Source organism: Pelophylax lessonae, assembly GCF_965119305.1.
Source record: "Pelophylax lessonae genome assembly, chromosome: 4".
Classification (NCBI taxonomy): Eukaryota; Metazoa; Chordata; class Amphibia; order Anura; family Ranidae; genus Pelophylax; species Pelophylax lessonae.
Genome location: NC_138771.1, coordinates 78,217,413 through 78,241,346, shown reverse-complemented (window position 1 = coordinate 78,241,346; position 23,934 = coordinate 78,217,413). Strand labels below are relative to the sequence as shown.

The window sequence follows — 23,934 nt, the reverse complement described above, 5'->3', positions numbered from 1 at the left end:
TTTTCTAAGTCGGAGCGACTTGTGTCGCTCCTATTAGAACAGGTCCACAGCTTCTCTATGCGAGGCGACCTACGGCGACCTGACAGGCGACCAGGTCGCCCCAGTGTGAACGGGGGCTTAGCCTGCAAATAAAAAATTGGGAAAAAACAACAAAAATAATTCAAAATTTAAGTGCTAAATATCGCAAAAAATAAATATTTTAACGCATTTGGTAAATAACACATGTTTTTTAGTGAATTGACTACTTTTGAGATAAATACGACATGAGTTATTTAAACTCAAAAATGAATGCGGTATTTATCTCTTAGTGAACTGACCCCTTTGTGATAAGGCGCAGAAAGAATAGCAGTGCATATACTGCAAAACAGGAAGTAGAGCGGCAATATGGCTGCACCCAAATTCATCTATGCTTGCATACTATACATTGAAACTTTTTTTTTTTTTTAATGCAAATTAATACCATTGTTTACATCTATCATATTGTTTACAAGTAAAATTAAAAACGTTTAGAAAAGTATTCAGATTTCTTTTAGTATATTGAATGAAAAAAGGTTATCTGTGTCAAATATAGGAAATGGGCACCTGGGCTAAACATCTTGCTCATGTAGATGACCATAGAAGGAGTTCTATGATGATCACACGTGCATTTACCAGTCCGTTTATTAACCGGAAGATTAACATCAGCCATGAGAACCATGTACATTATGTGAATATCCGTAGAATAGTTTTGGTGGTTTAATCTATGCCCATCTTTGTTTGGATTCTCATTTTGATCTGCCCTTTTAAGGTAATCTGCTAACATTGATGGGACTTATTAATGGGAGGGTTGGCACTTTATCCTGGTATCAGAAAGGATAGTTTGAGGCAATAGGACGATAAGTTCTTGTGCATATGAACCATTTGCTGTTTGAAATTGCCTTTCGCTGATTGATAACTTATACTGTTGGATTTGCTATGGGCATTATTGTTTAGAATAAATCTTGCCATTTTATTTTCAGTAAAAGTGAGAGATTTAAAAAAAAAAAGTGGAATTTAAAAAATATTTAAGAGTTAATGCTTTTGTTAGCCTAAAAAAAAAAAAAAAAAAAAATCTGGTTTCCTTAAAGTATAAATAACAGTACAGTGCTTGTGCTATGTAATTTGGCCCTTTGTGTCATCTAAAATATCTGGTTTATCCTGCCTGGTGCTGCCCTCCCCTCTGTAAACTGACCATGGTTTAGCATATCTGCTGAGCCCTGACACCGTTGTTGGTTTACGTGCTTCCATCATCCGCTGTCTCTCCTTTCTTCTTACCCCCTCCCATTCCCCTCCCTGCCTGTCAACTAGTCTCAGTGCCCACCCCTCCCCTCCTACTTCTAAAATAACTTTGTAATTTTCAGGTAATCCCCAGTGTTTGATAATGCAATGTGCCCAGTGTGTGTGCTTTATTTTAAAAAAACATGCCGTTTTATAACTTATTATAGAGTGACACTCACATGACCACCCCCTGCTCTCCTCCTCTCCTCTCCTCTCGACTGATGTCAGCGGAGATTCTCAGCCCCTCCCGCTGTAGCTGTTCGAGGGAGGGAATGGCGGAGCGGTCACGTGAGTGCCAAACGGTGCTCTAAAATAAAGTGAAGAACAACATTTTTTTAAATAAAGCACACACTGGGCACATAGCAATTTTTGAACACTAGGGATTGCCTTAAAAATACAAAGTGGGTTTACAACTACTTTAAGCTGGCTACAGATAGGTTCATTTTCTTTGAACCAAAGGTTTGAACGGAAAAATCTGACCCGATTTGTCCCAGCCACACACTGTGGATGGTGGAATCACTCCCGAAGAGCTATTGCGTTCTTAAGGTGGGGAGATCACCATCAGAATACAATGATCAGAGCTGAATGATATAACCGGCATCACTGATCGATTGGCATTTATCCAACAAGCTGGTTGTGTAGAAGTTTATCCAACAAGCTGGTTGTGTAGAAGTTTATAGGTAACTATACCGGCCAAATTTCAATCCATGTATGGGCCAGCTTTAGTCTGTAGCATGTCAAACAAAACAAAGAAAAATTCCCGGATCAACCTACCAACCAGCCTGCAACAAACCAAATTGTCCTAACAGTTCACATTTAAAACGAGGAGTTTAGTTTTCACACATTTGGAAATACATGCATATGCTGCCAAGGCTGCAACAAGGCACCCCGGTATTATCTGCAGTCCTAACGCTATAAATTTTGGGAGTCTCTACAGTAGGAGCACATACGTATACAGTAATAGATTGTGAGATGTCTGTATACATATCAGATCAGTATAACAAAAAAAAATTGATCAGTTGCCACTTTTCACCTAGCCTTTGATATTAGGTAAACCCCCTATAAAAGCGAATGTTGTAAGGCAGCAAAAAAACAGTGCAATTTCCTTGCTCCGAACACTGGTTCAAGTCGGCATTAGCTAGAAGCCACAAAGTCCTTATAAAGAGTATTCTTGGTAAGTATGTTTTGTTTTTCCCTGCTTCTGCCTACCATGCTCTGCTGATAACAGCCTTGCTGGCATAATAGCAACCAAATATTTTGGAAAGCTGCATAGGTGAAATATAACTGAATAAAAATTTTGATCACCCTGTGAATCATTTCTGTTGTAAAGTAACAATTTGCAAAGGCGGAAGGCACCATAGATTAGTACTAAGGTATAACTTAAATACCATGCCACTTCCTGTTATGCAAATACTGATTTTCTTTAAGTTTGAGCTTTTGGACAATACTGATTTTCATATTGATGTAGCTGAATTTGCCACTAAGCTGCCTAGGAACCAAGCTATTGTGGTATGCAGACAAGAAATGTGTCTGTGCTGACTTTTAGAAAGTTATTTTTGTAGGTGCTTTTGGGGAAGCTGCTGGAGTGCTCTGGAAGGCCTGATGTTAAAATGCATGGGCATCTTATGGTGCCGTCAATCATCCAAAATGATCTTGTGATTTATTTTATTTTTTTTTACTGCAGATTTACTTTTAGGTTGTGTTTTTGGATGCTCCCTAAAGGTAAAATGGCATTACTGCTTGTAACCACTAATGGTTTATATTTATTTCAACTTGTTTTATGGTTTGCAGGGTAACCTCCCCCAAGACTATAAAATTACGCTGATTGATGTGGGCCTGGTCATTGAATATCTCATGGGAGGAACCTATCGATGCACTTACACAAGAAAACGCTTTAGAATCATCTACAACAATCTTCTCGCAGGAAACCGGGTAGGTTGTAATTGGGGTAACTTGGAAAAAACTCATTCCTTACTACCTAGTCTGGTTTCAGAGGTGGTTGTTGCCAGAATTAATGGAAGCACTTTTTCTGCAAGAACTGTTTTTGCATTTGAAAAAATAATTTAGGCCTAAAGATTACCTTTTTTTTTCTCTCAATACATTCAGGGCAACAAAAGTCCCCTATGTGATGTCGTCTTGTTGTGACAGGTTCTTGTTATTGAAACATCGGGGGTCTTATTAATCCTCCATTGAAGCTGATGGAGTGAATATACTGGGGTGGCAGAGAATCGATTGGGCAGTCACCCAATTGCTTCCACTTGACAGCCGACAGTTGGCTTGTCAGATTTTACACCCCTTGCTGCTTCTGACTCCCTCTGCTGCTGGTGACGTATGGTATGCCATATGATGGTGGCAGTGAACGGGTTAAAACTTAGATTGCTTTGAAAATTATTTATATGTAAATATGGATTGCTGTTAAGTGTTTAGGGTATCTGAGATACTGTGACCCATCGCACGGGGTTCTCGGTTAACATCAGCTTTTGCAATTTTATTTCCAGCGTTCTGGGAGAAACACTTCAAGCAATACACCTCAAATGCGTAAAACGCATGAATCATTTGGAAACCGAGCAGATAAAAAGGAGAGGATGAGGCACAATCACTTTATCAAAACTGCACAGCCTTACAAACCAAAGGTAATTCGATTAAGCTGTTAAGATAAGGGAGTTTTATTTTATCTATATCGTTTAGTGCTTTATTTTTATTGTGGCTTAGGGATTGTAATCTAAACTTTTACTTTTTGATTCCAAATGTTACCCGAAAGATATGAGATTTATTTTACCTCAGACAATATTTGGGTTAAAAAATGAGAGTTCTTTGACTATGAATGAAAGCTTTAAAACAGCAATTATTTTATTGGTATGTAGTTTGAAAAGCCTAAATTAATTTACAACAATCTAACTATTGTACATACTACAAAATGTAAAATATTCCTAGTTTAACTGAACAAATATAGAGTATAAACTCATATACAAACACACTACGACCGACACAAAGAGGACAAACAATGTAAACCTTCATAGTTACCCTTCACTTGAGTGTTTCCTCCTGGTCTGCCATGCCAAACAGGAAGTCACTCTATTTCCACCTTTACTAATATAGAACCATATTGCATTGCCTTGTATAGGGCTATTCTGATTGGTTCAGCTATCATGCCCTGTTCCTCCCTCTGGGCGTATCTCGTTCAGGATAGGACAACTTTCCCCTCCCCTAGGTTAGCATAGAGTCAGCCTCTTGCTAAGCCCTCCTCCCTGTTGGGGGGAGAATTTACTCCTACCTGTGGTGCCTTGGCTCCAGGAAGTCTGGCTCCCAGAAATGTAGTTACAGGATGATACTATCAGTATGTGTTTACATGTAAATAGCAGTTGCCCCCTGGTAGCTCAGGCATGCATTTTAAATGGACTTGTTAATCAAGTTCCTAGTACTGACTGTAGACTGACGTCACACAACTTCATATAATTGATAATCCTATCTCAACTAAATGTAAAATCAAAACTCCATCTCTCGTACATATATATATATTTACATTAATATTTACAATCTCTAATGGGGATTTATACATAACTCCTCCTCAGGCCGCAGTAATGGAGATTACACATAAACTCATAAGGCAACAGATGCCCGCTTGGGGCCTGCAGAAAGCAAAGGCCCCACATAAAATAATGGTTTAGGTGTAATCTCCTTTTGAGCTTTTGTCATTGCTATCTGAAATAAAACTAGTTGAAAAAAAACTCTATAAACTCTCCGTCTCTACAGCCCCACATTCCTGGATCTCAGTGTCAGCAGTTCATTACTTGTTCTGGATGTAATAACTCCATAATGATGAAAAAAAAAATACTAAGAGACCAAACTACAGAGAGGAAAAAAAAAATGCGGATCTTGGTTCTCAATAGTCCAATAATAATAGTATGAAAGTCCATAATGCAAATCTGGTCCTGTTGCTCTTGCTTCTGGGAGGGCCTTCCATGGGGATTCCAGATGGATAAAGCGTATTCCGCAACAGGCTTTGGACCAGCTTTCCTGGCTTTCTGTGATTATACTTTATTAATGTGGACACAGGTAGGGAAAGAAACACGTGTACTTTTAAGACATATGCATTCAAATGACTGCTTATCTTGTAATTCAGAGTAGTAAGGACCTTTGTTTAGCCTTGCTATAGATTTACTGTGACATAATAGTGAGACTCTCTTTCATTGAAATGTTTATCAATTTGAATAGTTACCCCCTTCAGCCAGGTGCTTCTAGATTTTCATCACCCACTTTAATTATCCATTGTCATATGCCTGCAGATAACTCTGCCCTGCCTTCTGCTGGTTACCACTGTGTGGTGTGTGACCCTTCTAGTCTCCAGGGGGGTTCTGTTGCTACCCGCAACTCACCACTGACTCTGTTTACTGAAACTGTGTTCAGTTATCCAAACCCCGATGGGCTCTTGGCTGGTGCCACACAATTGTGCACGTAGTTTCGTCCTTTGCTACCGTATGTAACTACTGTAGGAGGCTTTGAGACAGAGGTCATTCCTTTAGCAGGCTCCAAACTGAGTAGGCAGTGTCAACCAAGCAGACAAAATAACATAATGTCAGAATGCGGATAAGGGTGATGTCACCCGTTACTCGTGGCTTCAGGAATCACTAAACTAAATTAAATTACTTTTAAGTACAATTGTACTATACCAGGCCAGCTATTTGCCAATCACTATGAGTCTCACAAGTCCCAGTATATCTATATGATATGCAAGCAATGCTCTTTGAACTTAATCATGGCACCCAAAAAAAAATTGACCAATGATTTTAACTTGGAGAAAAAAAACTGACTACATGTGATGACTGCCACATATTTGAGCTGTAGAGTGGACTTTGTGTAACATGTACAAAAAAACAATTGTTGAATGACTGTTGCCCAAAACCTGGTGTTATTGTTACTATTGCCATAGTTGGTAATAGCTAAATGACCAGAGGGAGCTTCAAGAAATGTATATAAACCAATTATTCAATGGTGGAAGGGATACAAAACTGTTGGGAACTGGCCCATACACAAAATGCTCTATGGAAGCTTTAATATGCTATACCAATATTTAAATGTTTTCACTATAATGTTCCCCATACTCCCCTCCTTTTTTTTTTTTTTTGTTTTTTTTTATAGCAAAACCAAACTATGGAATCACCCCAAAAATTAAGGTGATAAAGGAAAGAAAGAGAAATAGTTAACAAAAAAATAGAATAAAAAAAAATTAAAAATAAAAAAAATAATAAAAAAAAAAATAATAATAAACACATATATAAAAAATTAAAAATTAAATAAAAAAAATTATAAAAAAAAGGAAATAAAGATTAAAAATTAAAAAAAAAAAAAAAACGTACAGATTTGGTGCTGGCTCAACATTACCTTTGCCCTACACCTTTCTCTTTTTACAGAGAAATGAAGCTGCATGTTAGTTCAAAACAAAAAAAAATCAAAATGCTTGCAAACTTTGCAGCTATTCAAAAGAAACTCCCTGTATGGTAGGGAATTACCATATCAATTGGTCTTCTTTTAACACGACTGTGTAAGCCAGACTTTGAACAAAAAAAGAAACAATAACTGTGTAAGTCAGGCTTTGAACCAAAAAAAAAAAAAAAACGTACAGAGAGAAACTCTGGTTAATGAAAGAGACAAAAAAAAATATTTTAGAATTTATGTAGGTCTGACTGTAATTACTCCAATTCAGAGGCTTCTCCTTAAAGCACGCATAAAAAAAAAAAACATGCTATACGGTCCTCTGTGTTATTTTTATTCCTAATGAATATTGTCATGTCTGGGACATATCTGCCTTGTCCACCGATGTTTGTGTATTGTTCCTAAAATACAAGACTAAGAAATGATTAATAACACCTTACTCAACCTCTATGAGAGGTTCTTAATAACAGACTTCCAGCAGAGGTAATGAGTCAGTCTCGACAGTACATTAATAAAAAAAACATGTAAAGACACACCCACATATACTCTGTTGGTAAAAGGAACAAAACAGGCTGCAGTAATGGAGATTACACATAAACTCATAAGGCAACACAAATATATAAAAAACTTGCCTGCTCCTTTCCCATATGGGGTCTTGCTCCTCCTGCCTCAGCAGGTGTAGTATTCCTAATGTGATGAAAACCATAAAGTTAAATCGTTGTTTGGGAGGGTCAAGCCACACCTACATATGGCACTGTCCACATTACATGCTTGTCACAGAATTTCTATACACTATGTTCAAAATAAATGTTTGATTAGTTGCATTAAAAGTGAGACAGAGGTACATTTCCAAAATGTACAAAAAAAATAAATAAATTAGGAACAAAAATAAATATTTTTGAAAAATGTAATTGCAGATTTTAACAGAGCACAAAAGAAAAACACATCTAGGTCTTTTCAATCTGACAAACTATATTAAAATTTCCAACGCAATAGCAAAATAATAAACCAAATTACCCTAATGAAATAAAAGATTATTGCAGCAGACCCTCATAAGACGGGCTGGGGCCAATATGTATTTTGCGCTCCAAGCAATCTGTTCTGGCATACAAAAACACCATTTTTTTTTCGTTCATTGATGGACAAAGCTTCTGGTATTCTTAACCATTGGGTTATACGACCCCCTACAGGAGTGGGACACTAGGCAGAAAAAATTCTGGGTATACTCCCTCTTTCTGCTATAGCCACTCAGTTTTTTTTTTCCTGCCTAGTCAGGAGTAAGTACCTAGTTCCTTGTTGGGATCTTTGGTCCTTTTAAAATATTTTTAGACCGAAAGTTTTTTTTTTTTTTTTTTTTTTTTTAGCCTCCTGGATTTTTCCTGTGAAATCTACATTTAATTACCTGACTGGGCGACAGGCTGGATAATATAGATCCAATGATCACCCCAGTCTGGACAGCGATCGCGCAGGCCTCAGCTCTGCGCTAGGTCGGCCGCGACATAGCCCCACCAGACAGGGCTGGCCCTGCGAGTTAAACATCTCGCGAGCTCGCATAAGACCTGGCCTCATGCCTGAGTCACAGCGTTCTTCCTGGCCGACAGCCCCCCCCCCCCCCCTTTTCGATGGAGAGGAGGATCTGAGGATCTGTCTGGAGCGGTGCCTGCCTGGTTCCTTGTATGGTGAGTAGCTGTCCCCCCCTCTTCCCCTGGAGAGTTTTGGGGTTGACGTGGGCCCCTCCATGGGATGGTCAGAGCCCCGGGTTCTCCTCCTTCCTGGCACCCTCCCCTCATTTGTCCCTCACCCCCCCTCCACTATTGAAGGGTCAGTATGGGTGGTCTGAACACCCCCTGGGTTGGGGGGCCTGACGCCATGCTGGCAATGGGGCGGGGGGAGGAGGGGGGCTTGCGCCGCTGGCGACCGGACGATTGGCTGTGCGGGGGGTTGTACCTGGTGCGGGCTCCTGCCAGGGCCCCCTGTCCTGTCTTGTGCCTGTCCTGTGGCTAGGGATACCTCCTGGGTCCCCGAAAAGCCTTGTGCTGCTGCCGTTTTCTTGTAGCCCATAGGCTACAATGCACAGCGGCCATTGAAAACACCGGCGGCCATGACAGTGGAATCCAAGGGTGGCGTTTTTGGCAGTGAGAGCCCCTCCGCATCCCCTAGTGCTGACTCCTTAATATTTTTGACTTCCTGATTGCATACATGCAGTGCAGATTTTCCTGGTGACTAGCAGTGCCTGGTTCTGCGGGTGGGGTCCTCTCCCTCTCTGCTGAGGGTCGATTGGTGTTTGTAGCTGGCGACTGGGTGATGCTGCCAGCACGGTGGGGGTGTCCCTTAGCAGTGTTTTTACACTTATTCTGTGGGTCCCCCTGGTGGCTAATGGAGTTTTTGGAATACATCTCCCCTCTTGATCCCCTCTCTGAAGCTGCGGGGCCCTCCGGGTCCCAACCATCCATCCATGCATTGACGGCGGTCCTGGAGTCCTTGTGTCCCAGGTTGAGGGGGCTTTTCGGGCGACGGGCTAGCAAAAAGCGCCTCCCGCCTTCCCGTGTCTCATCTGTCCCATCTGATCCTGAATCCGATTTGGCCACCGCGGATGTGAGTCACCCTGATGGGTCTGCAACCACGCGCCCTGAATACTCAGATAGTGAGGATGTTTCCTCCACGTCTACAACCGCACACAAAAAGGGGCTGGTGGACGCACTGATAGTATTTATGCGTGAGCCTCTAAAAATGAGGGACGCGACTGAGACAGGGGCGCAGGTTCCCCTGGCACTCACAAACCACTTAGAGCAGCAAAAGGTGTATCCCTTTCCCCGGTTGAAGAGTCTCCTTCTTTTAAGGACCCAGCTGACAAAAGCGGAGGCTGTGGCCCACAATATGTCAACCCTCACTGGCTCGGCATTGAGGCCGGTGTTCACCATTGCCCCGATTTTGCAAACTCTGACGGAGTTGGCTAAGCTTTTGCGCAGTGACCTGGAGGGAGAACAGCTCCCACCTCCCTTTGCTGAGCTGGCAGACTGGCTGGTCCAGGGCTGCAGTTTATCTGTGCTGCATCTTTGAATGTGGCTCCCCCAGTGGCTCGGCTCTCTGTTTCGGCAGTGATCCTTGGCTAAAATGCTGGTCTGTGGACCAGACTTCTAAAAAAAAAAAAAACAAAGCCCTTGCTGTTCTTCCTTTCTCTTACGTCCTCCGACAGTCGCCGCCTCTTCATATTCGTCACATATGGGGTATTAGACTTTGCTCCGAAGGAGTAGCTAGGCAACAGAATATGTTAACAATAAAGCTTTAACATATCCCACCCTCAAGGGGTGGTCCCCTCAGTCAATACCCTCCTACTTCCTGCAACCATATCTCAGTTTTAATGTCTAGCTTGTCAGGAGTGGCTGGCTCTCTCTGTGCTGGGACTTTCTGTCCCAGACTCTTTCTTCTTTTTAATATTTTGTTTGAGTTTTTCTCTCTACCTTTTATTAGCTGTTATTTTGTCAGCGTTAGTTAGTTCTTCGGACGAAGAGGATCATGCGGACTGGGTCTCGGGCTGATCCCCCTGGTCGCAGGTCGTGGGTCAGTGGCTTCCCAGTCTGCCATCGAGCGTTCAGCCAGGTAACGCTCCTGGCATAGTGAACGACCCATCCCTGTTCGGTGCAGGGATGATTGGTGAGGTGGCTACCTCACTGGACGCTGTGCGGTTTCTTAACCCCCATTTTGTGCGTCTTGAATTGCGACTCTCCCTGCCTCAGGTGCAGCGGCTTGTTCGCCTGTGCGGGTTCCCCACGCCATGTGAGGTAAGTGTATTTATGTGGGGACCTGTCTGTCTGGGGGGGTGTCAGTCTGGGACTGTGTGACCTGCCTCTATTCACACTGCTTGTCTCCCTATCTCTCGGCTGCATGCTGTGGGCTGCAAGGGGGGGGGGGAGCTGTGTGACACTGTGTGTGTCAGGCTGGGCAGTGTGAGAGCTGTGTGCTGTGGGGCATGTTTTTTCTTGGCATGTTTGGGCATATACAGCGATCGCTGCGGCGATCTAACATGTATCCTTATATTGGATTGTAATATGTGTTTTAATGCACTGTGGAGCGGCGTTTTCGGCGCCAAACGACGCCATTTTGCCTGCACCCGCTCCGGCCGCATGGTTTACATGCATGGCGGCCATTTTCTTGTAGCCTCCATAGGCTTACATAGAGCGCCCTGGCAGCATCACTTCCTCTTTCCAGGAACACCGATCGAGGCAGCAGCAGCGGCGAGGGTCTCCTCAGGTTTTATCCTTCTGTTCTTGCTATCCATTGCCTGTGTTCAGTTTGCATATTCCCTGTGGGGGTCTCATTGTGCTTGAGTGTGGTGCGGTGGGCTGCGCTTGCCGCGCTTGCAAAAAAGGGGCAGTTAACCCTTGGTTGTCTGGCATTACAGGGGCAATGGATTCTCAGGAGGGCAAATTTCCTACAGTATTGGTGGAAAGCCAGGGGACCGCTGTTTCCCCCCCAGGGGGGGATTTAGCCACTATTGTGGCTGGCCTTGCTGCTCAGGTGCAAATGCTGGTGGCTGCTCAATCTACTAAACGGCCCAGAGTTGCTCTGTCCTCTGATTCTGAGGGTGAAGGTGATGGGGCTGTTCTGGCAGGGACCTCCTTATCGGGGTCCCGCTCCTCTCTTGATCTAGTGGGGTCTGAGGTGGAGGCTGAAGTTGAGGGGGTCGATAATTCTCCCCCTGGCTCGCCTGAAGAGCTTGCAATCATGGATGAGTTGATTGCTTCCATTAAGCAAACGCTGCGTTTGCAGGACGAAGTGTGTCCCCCCGCTGCCTTGGCGGCTTATGGGACGCAGAGAAAACGCAGGACGCCGCAGGTTTTTCCCTGCAATGCTGATTTTCAGCGCGCCGTTAAGGATCAATGGCGCGATCTGCGCAAACCTTTTGCGGTACCAAGTAAATTCAAGCTGCGTTATCCTTTTTCGCCTGCCACTGATGAACGGTGGTGTGTGCCTCCACCAGTGGATCATGCAATTGCGGTTTTGAACAAAGCCACTGCGATTCCTGCAGAGGGTTCCCCTATTTTCCGTGATGCCACGGATAGGAGACTGGAGTCTCTTGCCCATCATACTTATTCTGTTACGGGTTCTATGCTTAAGGCTCTGTTTGCTTCTCTCATGGCGGCCCAGGCGATCGCAAGTTGGACGCAGATGCTTAGGCGCGTCCTAGTGGCCGATTCGGCCTCGGCGGCGACCCTGGATATGGTGGATCAGATCCACCAGGGTGTCATGTATCTGTGTGATGCGGACCTGGACTTGATTCCGTTGGCTGCACGTGTGCACAGCGTGGCGGTGTTGTCTCGCCGCCTGGTTTGGTTAAAATGTTGGTCGGTGGACCAATCTTCACGTAAGACCTTAGCCAATCTGCCTTATGATGGGTCTCGCCTTTTTGGGGAGTCCCTGGATGTGTTGATTAAGGGGATCACCGGGGGTAAGAGCACTCTCTTGCCCCATTTCCCCAAGGCTAAGGGGGCTTCTGGGAAGAAGCATGCAAATTTTCGGCCCCCTCAGGGGTCCTTTCGTGCCTTTCGGCCGCACTACAAGGGCAAACCGTTCAAAGGTCAAGGCTCTCAGAAGAAGCCCTGGTCTGGGAAACAGAAGTCCGGCCAATCCGGACCAGCAGCCCATAACAGTTCGGCCTGAAGGGGCGCCCTCACCCAGTTTTGGGGTGGGGGGACGCTTGCTCGGTTTTCTTCAGCCCTGGTTGGCCCGTGTGCGGGACAGATGGGTTCTGGAAATCGTTCGATCTGGTTACAAGATCGAGTTTCTCTCTCGGCCGGAGAGCAGATTTTTTCCCTCAAATCTTCAACTGTCTCCACAGCGCCTGCGGGATCTGCACCTGGCGGTGCGGGACCTGAGGGCTCAGGGAGTGGTGGTCCCGGTGCCTCATCGGGACAGGTTTCGGGGGTTTTATTCCAATCTGTTCACCGTGTCCAGAAAGGAGGGCAAGGTTCGTCCGATTCTGGACTTGAAGGCTCTGAACCGCTCTGTGCGGGTTCGCAAGTTCCGCATGGAATCCCTGCGGTCGGTGGTGGCTGCCCTGGTTCCGGGGGAATTCATGGCCTCCATCGATTTGAAGGATGCGTACCTTCACATCTCCATATTCGAGGGTCATCAGAGGTACCTTCGTTTTGCCATTGCGGAGGATCACTACCAGTTCGTGGCGTTGCCCTTTGGTCTCGCCTCGGCTCCGCGGGTCTTCACCAAGGTGCTTGCACCGGTTCTGGCATTATTGAGGGCCCAGGGCATTTCTGTCCTGGGGTATCTGGACGACATTCTGGTTCGGTCTGCGACCAGACAAGGTCTGGAGGAGGACCTGTCTGTCACAATGCAAACTCTGCAGGAGTTTGGTTGGACGATAAATTTTCCAAAGTCGACACTGAGTCCGTCGGTTCGTCTCCCCTATCTGGGAATGATACTGGACTCGGTGCAGGCGAAGGTCTTCCTGCCGGAAGACAAACTCAGGACTCTCCGGGAGGAAGTCAGGTCCCTCAGGGACGTTCCGAACTCGTCTCTGCGGACGTGTATGAGATGTCTGGGATTGATGGTCTCGGCCTTCGAGGCGATTCCTTTCGCACAGTTTCACACGCGGGGTCTCCAAGCGGAGATCCTGTCCAGGTGGGACGGGCGACCTCAATCTCTGGATCTTCAAATCTCGTTGAGTCTTCGCACCAGGGAAAACCTTCTGTGGTGGCTCCAGTCCCCGTTGGTGTCCGGGGGCAAGTCGTTTTGTCCGATCTCGTGGACGGTGATCACCACGGATGCCAGCCTGTCGGGCTGGGGTGGAGTTCTGGGCGTTCTGTCCGCTCAGGGGACTTGGTCGGAGGGGGAGTCTTCCCTTCCGATCAACATTCTGGAATTGCGTGCGATAAGGCTCTGTCTTCATCGCTGGACGGACCGGCTGCAGGGTTGCCCGGTTCGGGTGCAGACGGACAATGCCACGGCGGTGGCCTACATCAACCACCAAGGGGGCACCAGGAGTGCCCGAGCGGCTCGAGAAGTGGCCGACATTCTGTCTTGGGCCGAGACTCATGTCCCGGCGATAACGGCGGTTCACATTCCGGGAGTGGAGAACTGGCAGGCGGACTATCTGAGTCGCCAGACCCTGGATCAGGGGGAATGGTCTCTCCATCCGGCTGTCTTCCAGACGTTGTGCGCGAAGTGGGGTCTTCCAGAAGTGGACCTGTTCGCGTCTCGCCTCAACAACAAGGTGAAGAGGTTCGTGGCAAGGACGCGCGACCCTCGGGCAGACGCGTCGGACGCGTTAGTGGCCCCGTGGCATCAGTACAGGCTGATGTACGCGTTTCCACCGATTCAGTTGCTGTCCAGGTTCCTTCGCAGGTTACACTCGGAACGCAACACGGTGATTCTTGTGGCACCGGACTGGCCTCGCCGGTCCTGGTACGCAGACCTCGTGAATCTGGCGGTCGACGCCCCGTGGCTTCTGCCTCTTCGAGACGATCTACTGTCTCAAGGACCGATATACCATCCTGCTTTACAGTCGCTGGCTTTGACGGCCTGGCTGTTGAAACCGAGGTCCTGAAGGAGAGGGGTCTCTCTCCGGAGGTCGTTCATACTTTAATCAACGCGAGGAAGTCTTCCTCGGGGAAGGTTTATTACCGTACTTGGAAGGCCTATTTTGCCTGGTGTGAGTCCAGGGGGTTTTCACCCCGCACGTACTCGGTGTCCCGTGTGCTGTCTTTCCTTCAAACGGGTGTTGATCAGCGTTTGGCGCTGGCTACGATAAAGGGTCAGGTGTCTGCTCTGGCCGTTCTGTTTCAACGTCCCGTGGCTTCCAATCCTTTGGTTGGCACCTTCGTTCAGGGTGTGCGGCATGTGGTTCCCCCGAGGCGGGATCCTCTGCCCCCTTGGGACTTGAATCTCGTTCTCTCTGTGTTACAACGTGCTCCTTTTGAACAGATCAGGGAGATCTCGTTGTCTATGTTTTCCAAAAAGGTCGCCTTTTTGGTGGCGATCACTTCGGCTCGCAGAGTGTCGGAACTGGCGGCTTTGTCCTGCAAGTCTCCGTACCTGGTTATTCATTTGGATAAGGTGGTCTTGCGACCTAATCCTTCTTTTCTGCCGAAACGAGTTTCGGAATTCCATCTTAATGAGGATATTGTCTTGCCTTCGTTGTGCACGAAGCCTAAACATCCAAAGGAGGTGAGATTGCACTCTCTGGATGTTGTTCGGGCGATAAGGGTTTACCTTACATCGACTGAGTCTTTTCGAAAGACGGACTCCTTGTTTGTTCTTCCAGAGGGTCCTCGGAAGGGCATGGCGGCTTCGGCCTCTACCATCGCCAAATGGATCAGGCAGACCATTGAACAGGCCTATGCTTTGCAGGGGAAGGTTCCCCCTGTGCCTGTGAGGGCGCACTCTACTAGATCTCTGAGTACGTCTTGGGCCTGTCGTCATGGGGCTTCTGTAGCCCAGGTGTGTAAGGCGGCGACTTGGTCGACCGTGCACACTTTCACAAAATTCTACAAAGTAGATGTTCAGGCATCGGCGGATGCTTCCTTTGGCCGCAAGGTTCTTAGTGCGGCTGTTCCCTAGGGTCCCTTGTTGGGGACTCCTGGCTGTTGGGATAAGTTTTGTATCCCCTGGTTTTTTTGTCTTTTCCTGGGTTGTTGCTCCTGTTGAGCACTTATTTTTGCTGTTGCCCAGCTGGTTTCCTTCCTTTGGTAAGGTTCCTTTCTGTGATGTGGAGACTGCGTTGCCTTTCGGCGCGGAATGCGTTTCCCACCCCTCATGTTTGCACTGCTTTGGGACGTCCCCATATGTGACGAATATGAAGAGGCGGCGACTGTCGGAGGACGTAAGAGAAAACGGAATTTTTGTAAAATCTTACCTGTAAAATTCCTTTCTCTGAGTCCTCCGACAGTCGCCGCCCCCGCCCCTCTTTTGGGGTTTGATTGTATACTCTACTGCTATTCCACTAAAACTGAGATATGGTTGCAGGAAGTAGGAGGGTATTGACTGAGGGGACCACCCCTTGAGGGTGGGATATGTTAAAGCTTTATTGTTAACATATTCTGTTGCCTAGCTACTCCTTCGGAGCAAAGTCTAATACCCCATATGTGACGAATATGAAGAGGCGGCGACTGTCGGAGGCCTCAGAGAAAGGAATTTTACAGGTAAGATTTTACAAAAATTCCGTTTTTCTAGGAGATCGCCTATTGGAGTTACCCTGGATGACATCATTAAGAGTCTCACAGGGGGGGAAAAGTATTTTTTTCCCACAGACTACTAAGGGCGAGCACCCTTGTCGCATACATGGGCCCTCCTTTTCGGCTCATAAGAAGTTTTCTTGTCCCTCAGGATCGACTGACAAGGGATCGAAGCCTTTCAGGGCCTCCTTAGATGGATCCAAGCGAACTTGGTCTGGCAAGTCGCGAGGGGGCTTCTCCAGACCCGCAGACAAGGCTCCTTCAGCATGAAGGTGCGCCTTCACCCGTACCTGGAGTGGGGTGACATCTTCGCTGGTTCCCGGACCGTAGACTTCCCTGGTACGTAACAAGTGGGTCCACTAAGTCATACGATCTGGATGTAAGGCTCTCTTTGGTGCGGTGCAAGATCTTTTGCTTCAAGGGGTGATTTTCCCGGTTCCGATTGAGGAACGTTTTTCAGGGGTTTTACTCAACTGGTTCACAGTTCCCAGGAAGGAGAGCAAGGTGCGTCCAATACTGAACCTGGACCTCAAGGAGCTGAACTGGTTTGTGTGGGTGCAGAAGGTCAGGATGGAGTCCATTCGCACAGTGGTAGCTTCCCTGCATCAGGGGGATTTTCTTGCCTCCATAGACATCAAAGATGCCTACCTTCACATTCCAATATGTGTCGGTCACCAACGCTTCCCCCGCTTTGCAGTAGGAGAGGGACATTATCAGTTTGGGGCATTACCATTCGGTCTCGCCACCGATCCCTGGGTCTTCAATACCGTGTTGGCCCCGGTACTGGCATTGGGCTATTTATACGGTCTCCTTCTGCGAGCAGAGTCTTCTGCTGCACTGGCGGAAAACCTGGAGATCACCATACGAACTCGGAAGGAGTTCGGCTGAATTCTGAATCCTCAGAAGTCAGCCTCGGTCCCCTCTACAAAACTAGACTATCTGGGGCTGACTCTGGACTCGGCCTTAGCCACAGCCAGAGTATTTCTTCCTCTAGACAAACTTCAGACACTGCAGGTTGCAGTTCATCTCCTGCTGACCAACAGATGGTCATCCTTCCGGACTTATGTACGGGTACTCGGCCGTGATGGTGTCCACCTTTTGAGGCTGTTGTTTGCGCTGTTCCATGCGGGGTCCCTGCAACATGAGAATTCTCATCACATGGGTCGAGAATCTGCAGTCTCTGGACAACCAAATCCAGCTGAGCCAGGGTACGAGAGAGTCCCTGATTTGGTGGCTTCATTTCCAGGTGCTCCAGCAGGGCAAAATCCTTCCTACCCTTGTTTTGGACAGTGGTTACCAGGGATGCCAGCCTGTCTGGGTGGGGAGGCGTCCTCGACAGAAGTTCTGCTTGGGGGTCTGGACCCTGGAAGAATCCAGACTACCACTCAATGTCCTAAGTTACATGTGATCAGGCTTTGCCTGTAACATTGGATGGATCGTCTACAAGTCTGTCCAGTGCGCATTCAATCACACAACGGCCGTGGCTTATGTCAATTTCCAAGGGGGCACAAGAAGTGTCCTGGCAGCTCTGGAGGTAGCCAGCATTCTCAGATGGGCAGAACGTTTCGTCCCAGCCCTCTCTGCCATTCACTTTTTCGGAGTGGAACATTGGCAGGGGGATTACTTCAGTTGGCAGGCGTTAGACTAGGGGGAATGGTCTCTTCATCCGAAAGTGTTTCCTCAGTTGTCTCTGGTGGGGCATCCCCGAGGTGGATCTGTTGGCGTCTCGGCTCAACAGTAAGGTACATAGCTTCTTGGCACAGTCACGGGATCCACTGGGGGACGATACAGACGAGCTGGTGGCCCCGTGGGGTCAGTAGCGTCTGATTCACGCCTTCCCTCTTCTCCAGCTTCTGCCAAGACTGCTACAGGCTCGAGGCAGAGGGGATTCTGACCATTTTAGTGGCCCCGCCGGGCCTGGTACGCTGAGCTGGCGTGGCTGGTTGACGACTTTTTTTTGGAGGCTTCCTCTCAGGGAGGATCTGCAGTCCCAAGAGCCAATCTTCCAGTCTGGTTTATAGTCGCTGGCTTTGACGGCTTGCCTGTTGAAAGCCATGTGCTGAAGGATAGGGGATTGTCTGAATCAGTGATTCCTACGCTGTTAAAAGCCAGGAAATCTACTTCTTGGAAAGATCTATCATCGTACGTGGAAGACGTACATTGGGTGGCGTGAATCCCTTGGGGTTCCTCCTCGCTCTTTTTCGGTGGCTCAGATCTTGACCTTCCTTCAACGGGGAGTTGAAAAGAAGTTGGCCTTGAGTACTATCAAGGACCAGGTGTCGGCCTTGGTGTTTTTTTGTTTTTTTTCTTTTCTTCCAACGACCCTTGGCTACATCTCTGGTGTGTACCTCTCTTCAGGGTGTTCGGCACTTGGTCCCTCTGTTATGGTCTCTTTTGCCGCCTTAGGACCTCAATTTGTTACTTTCGGTGCTCCAGAAGTCTCCTTTTGAGAATCTTCGGGAGTTTCCACTGCTTAGGCTGTCCCAGAGGGTGGCCTTTTTTGTGGCTATCACCTCTGCGAGCAGGGTGTTGGAACTGGCGGCGTTATCCTGTCGTTCACCTTATCTGGTGATTCACAGGGATAAGGTGGGGCTTCGCTCCTTTCTGTCATTCCTTGCTAAGGTGATCTCTGATTTTCATTTGCATATAGACATTGTGTTGCCTTCCCTGTGTCCTAGGCCTAAACATTCGAAGGAAATTGCCTTGCATACCTTTGGTGTGGTATGGGCAATCAGGCTGTACCTGGCAGCTACGGAGTCTTTCAGGAAGTCAGACTCTCCATTTGTGCTCACGGATAGCCTCGTAAAGGGTTGTCCAATTCCTCTGCAGCCATTTTTTAGATGGCTCTAAGAGACGGTGGTTCAGGCCTATTCCATCAGGGGTCAGGTGCCGCCTTTCCCTGTCCAGGTGCACTCTACTAGGGCACCCTGGGCCTTCCGTCATCTGGCGTCAGTGACACAGGTTTGCAAGGCAGCCACCTGGTCGTTGGTGCCTATTTTTACAAGGTTTTACAAATGGATGTTTTGGCATCTGCGGATGCTTCCCTTGGCCGCAAGGTTTTGCAGGCTGCTGTTTAAGAGGACTTGATCCTCTTTTAGGGTGTATTGTTTCAGGTGGGCTCCAGTTGTTTTGGTTAAGCCCCTGTTGCATGGTTGGCTAATGTTTAGCGTTGGGAATTTTTTGCTTTTTCCCACCCCCTCAAGTTTAACACTGCTTTGGGATGTCCCAATGGTTAAGAATACCAGAAGCTGTGCCCGTCAATGAATGAAAGAGAAAATGGGATTTTTAACTTACCGTTAAATCCATTTCTCTGATGATCATTGACGGAGACAGCATCCACCCCTCTGTGGCGTTATTCTCCTGAAACTGCTTGTAACAAAACTGAGTGGCTATAGCAGAGATAGGGAGTATACTCCCTGGGACTGCCCATGGGTGTAGGCAGAATTTTTTTCTGCCTAGAGTCCTACTCCTGTAGGAGGCGTTATAACCCAATGGTTAATAATACCAGAAGCTGTGTCCGTCAAACATCAGAGAAATGGATTTTACGGTAAGTCAAAAATCCCATTATTGTCATTATTACAACCCACACAAATTGCAATGCACGATCACAGAAGGATGGCATTAGGGGCAGCCTGCAAACCAGAACCAGCCTGTAGATACTGGGGTGTTTTTAAACCCTGACTATTGCTACACACCACTGCAACACAACACATTTTCCAAGTTGCCATCGTTGCTCAGGTAATGGTGGAATCTGCTGATTGCAATCAGGGGGCATACTACCAATTAGAAGCAGCCTGTAGGTATTGAGGTGCCCACAGTTCCATATGGTTGCTACAAGACTCTTCCGTTGAGATCTAACAGCACACAATCCCTTTTAAATGTTGCAATGGATGATCAGATTAGGGGATAATCTGTTACATGCAATCAGGGGCCATCCTGCCAATCAGAAGCAGCCTGCAGGTACTGTGGTGCCCATGGACCCCTTTGACTGTTAAAAGCCTCCTCCATTGTGATCTAATAGTGCACACTCCCATAAAAAGTTGCAATAGATGAGCAGGTAACAGAACAATCAGTTTCCAAGTTATTTTGATCAGCTAAGGGGGTCATCTGCTGCTTGCAATCAGGGGGGTGTCCTACTGATTAGAAGCATCCTGCATATATCGGGCTGTCCCATGATCCCTAAAATTGCTTTACACCCCTCCAACATGCCTACAGTGATCTCTATCCTCAGTAAAATCCCATGCGCACAATAAGAATATTGGACGAATGATTGTCTTGTCTTTTTTTTTTTTTTTTTTTTAGCATGCTAGTCTCATATTGAAAATTAAGAGGTTACTAAAATTATGAAAATTCTTGTACTACAGAATGCAACTTCAAAGTGATGTCCTGTGTTTTATTTAAGAATATGTATTCTTTCATTTCCTAGCATGCGTGTTCTTGGTTTTCTGATGCTTGCATTTCCAAGCATGCGTGGTCTTGGTCCACTGATTTTTTTTTTTTTCAGGCCAAAACTGATCTGATTAAATAAAAATCATTCACTCGGGTATTGCATGAGAAACATTTTCATGCTTATCCCTTCTGATAATTTTGCATGAACGGTCGTGATTGACTCTTGAAAGCTGTGTGCCAATGATCAGATTATTGTATGATCGATTCAAAAGCAAACTTACAAAGCCAGGTATAATGTCAGGTATAAAGTATTATAACTGGCTTTGTAAATACTGCTTAGTAGTACTTACAAAAGCCTTCAATAAAGCAGTAGTTACAAAGCTAGTTTAAATGCAAAGCCTCAACTTTTTTGGATAGAATTGTCTCCTCTTCAGCCTGAGCCAGGTGCATGACTGTATATTGATAAGAATATATTGATCAGGCCATGAGCCCACTTACAGTAATTAGCATTAAAATGGTTACTACCATGCCACCTGGAAAATCCGACCGCTTCTGTACACATTCAGCACAGAATGGACACTACAGGAAAAGGGGTGGGTGTGAACCAGCCAAACTGTCCTCCCTGTATGCAGTTGCTGGCCAGCTTTTGTGTGCGATTCTCATGTGCCATCCAAAGTGCTGCTGTGTGCCACCGGGTTGTTGATTTCTACAATAAAGGTACCAGGACCGAGCTTCTCTTGGGGCCCTGGGCAGTGCCCGATTGGTCAGTCCGCCCCTGGTTGAGACTTGGGTGACTATTGGCTAATCTTCAGCTATTAAAAGGTCCCTGTTAGTGTTTTTACCTGCAAATGCCTCATGTGCATGTTTTCTTGCAGGATGCCTCCATAGATGAAGTGAAGAAGAAAAAGGTTAAAGATGAGATTGTGGATATTGATGATCCAGAAATGAAACGCTTTCCTTACCCATTTAATGAGCTGTTGGTTTGGGCAGTCCTAATGAAGAGACAGAAAATGGCCCTATTTTTCTGGCAGCATGGGGAGGAATCCATGGCAAAAGCTCTTGTAGCATGCAAAATGTGCCGCTCCATGGCCTATGAAGCAAAGCAGAGTGATGTTGTGGATGACACCTCAGAGGAAATGAAGGAACATTCAAGGTATAATAAATCTGAATTGTTCAAGTTGTTTTTTTTGTTTTGCAGTCTTTTATGTTAAAGGGGAACTAAAGTCTCTTCTACAATAAAAGAAACATACCTGCCTGCTTGCAGTCTTATTTAAAATGTACACTGAACTGCACAAGACTTCCAAGCTTTAACCACTTAAGAGCCAAGCCTATTTCTGACACGTTGTTTACAAGTTAAAATCAGTAATTCTCTTTCGTTCATTGACGGACACAGCTCCTGGTATTCTTAATCATTGGGTTATGCTGCCCCCTACAGGAGTAGGACACTAGGCAGAAAATAATTCTGGCTACACCCAGGCATATGTGGCATATGTCAATCATCGAGAAGGCACAAAAAGTGCCCTAGAAGCCAGAGAAGTGGCCGGCATTCTAAGATGGGCAGAACGATATGTTTCAGCCCTCTTTGCTGTGCACATTCCAGGGGTGGAAAATTGTCAGGCGGACTACCTCAGTCGACAGGCATTGCAGCAGGGCGAATGGTCTCTTCACCCAGAAGTGTTTCAAAAACTACGTCTCCAGTGGGGGACCCCCAATGTGGACCTGTTGCCCTCTCGTCTCAACTGGAAGGTTTGGAGGTTTGTGGGAAGGTCTCGGGATCCTTTGACGCTGGCGCTCTGGTGGCCCCGTGGGGTTAGCATCATCTGAATTAAGCTTTCCCTCCATTACAGCTTCTGCCAAGACTTCTGCGCAGTATCAAGGCAGAAGGGATTCCAGTCATTCTGGTGGCTCCAGACTGGCCTAGCCAGTCTTGGTACGCAGTCCTAGTAAGGCTGGTAGCCAATGTTCTTTGGAGACTCCCTCTCAAGGACCGATCTTCTATCCTGCTTACGGTTGCTGGCTTTAACGGCTTGGCTATTGAAAGCCAGGTACTGAAGGACAGAGGGTTGTCAGATTCGCTGATTCCTACGCTGTTAAAAGCTAGAAAATCTACTTCAAGGAAGATTTATCATTGAGTCTGGAGGGCATACATTTCTTGGTTTGAGTCTTGAGGGGGGGGGGGGTGGTTTCTCCCTGTTCCTTTTCAGTGTCCTGTCTGCTGGAGGTTCTACAATGGGGTGTAGATCAGCACTTGGCTCTGGGCACCATAAAGGGCCAGGTTTCAGCTTTGCAGCAAGCGGCCAGTGGAAAAAACTGCCAATTCACTCGTTCACACTTTCGTCCAGGGAGTTTGCCAATTGGCTCCTCCATTGAGGTCCCAGGTACCGCCATGGGATCCTAATCTGTCAGTTCTTCAAAAACTGTCTTTTGAAAATATTTGTGACCTTCCTCTGCTTACTTTGTCACAGAAGGTGGCTTTCTTGGTTGCTATTACTTCTGCACGCAGGGTGTCGGGTTGGCTGCGTTGTCCTGTCTGTCACCTTGTCTTGGGTTTCCACTTAAATGGAGATATTGTGTTGCCTTCTTTGTGCCCTAAGCAGAAACATCCTAAAGAAATTGCCTTACATTCCCTGGATGTGGTCTTTGCAATCAGGGTGTACCTGGTGGCGATTAAGTAGATTCTAAAATCACATTTTTTGTCCTTATGGATGGATCTCTTATGGTGCAGGCCACATCTGTTGCAACCATTTTTAGATGGTGCAGGCCTATTCCATCAGGGGTCAAGTTCCTCCTTTCCCTTTTACGGCGCATTCTACAAGGGTGCTTAGTGCCTCCTGGGCCTTCTGTCATCAGGAGTCAGTGGTCCAGGTGTGCAAGGCGGCCACATGGTCATCTATACACAGTATTCACAAAGTTTTGCAACGTGGATATACTTGTATCTGTGGATGCTGTGTTCGGCTGCAAAGTTTTGCAGGCTGCTGTTGCAGAGGCTCCTGCCTCTTGAGGGTGTATTTTTTTTTCTTGGTTGTTAAGCTCCAGTGTTTCCTGGTTGAGCCCCTGGTTTACTTGGTTTTCTATGTTTTATCCTTTTTGGGAATTATGTGTATTGCTGTGTTTCCCACCCCTCATATTGACACTGCTTTGGGACGTTCCAAGGGCCAAAGAAGATATGGAGCTGTGTCCGTCAATGAACAAAGAGAACTGGATTTTTGTTTTGCCGTAAAATCCTTTTCTCTGATGTTCATTGATGGACGCAGCACCCACCCCTCAGTTAAGTTAGGTTATGCCCTATGGATGTAGTCAAATTTGTTTCCGCTTAGTCCTACTCCTATCGAGAGCAATATAACCCAAGGATCAAAAAACATATTGAGCTGTGTCAGTCAATAAACATCAGAGAAAAGGATTTTACGGCAAGACAAAAATGCTCCGCGTGTTTTTTTTTTTTTTTTTTTTTTGTTAAGGGGTTTACAACTTTCTATATATTTTTTTTTTTTTTTTTTTTTCCCCTCTGAGTTTGGTATCCGAGGCTCCCTTAAGCTGTGTTAATAACTAGGGTTTTACATTTCTTTGTTTTGGCACATACTCTTGTGTTGCCACTAGAGGTCACTGTGGCTGGAGCGTATTATTGATG

General features: G+C 46.4%; 1 protein-coding gene across 1 annotated transcript in view; it reads left to right on the top strand.

Annotated features, from left to right (window-relative positions):
- The window catches only part of LOC309553129 (transient receptor potential cation channel subfamily M member 7-like), a 250,318-nt gene that overhangs the window by 61,439 nt on the left and 164,945 nt on the right, over positions 1 to 23,934 (top strand). Inside the window, exons 14-16 of the mRNA XM_082254029.1 lie at positions 3,088 to 3,228; positions 3,795 to 3,929; positions 21,182 to 21,459. Coding sequence (XP_082110155.1) covers positions 3,088 to 3,228; positions 3,795 to 3,929; positions 21,182 to 21,459 — 554 coding nt within the window. The remainder of the gene's footprint in view (positions 1 to 3,087; positions 3,229 to 3,794; positions 3,930 to 21,181; positions 21,460 to 23,934) is intronic.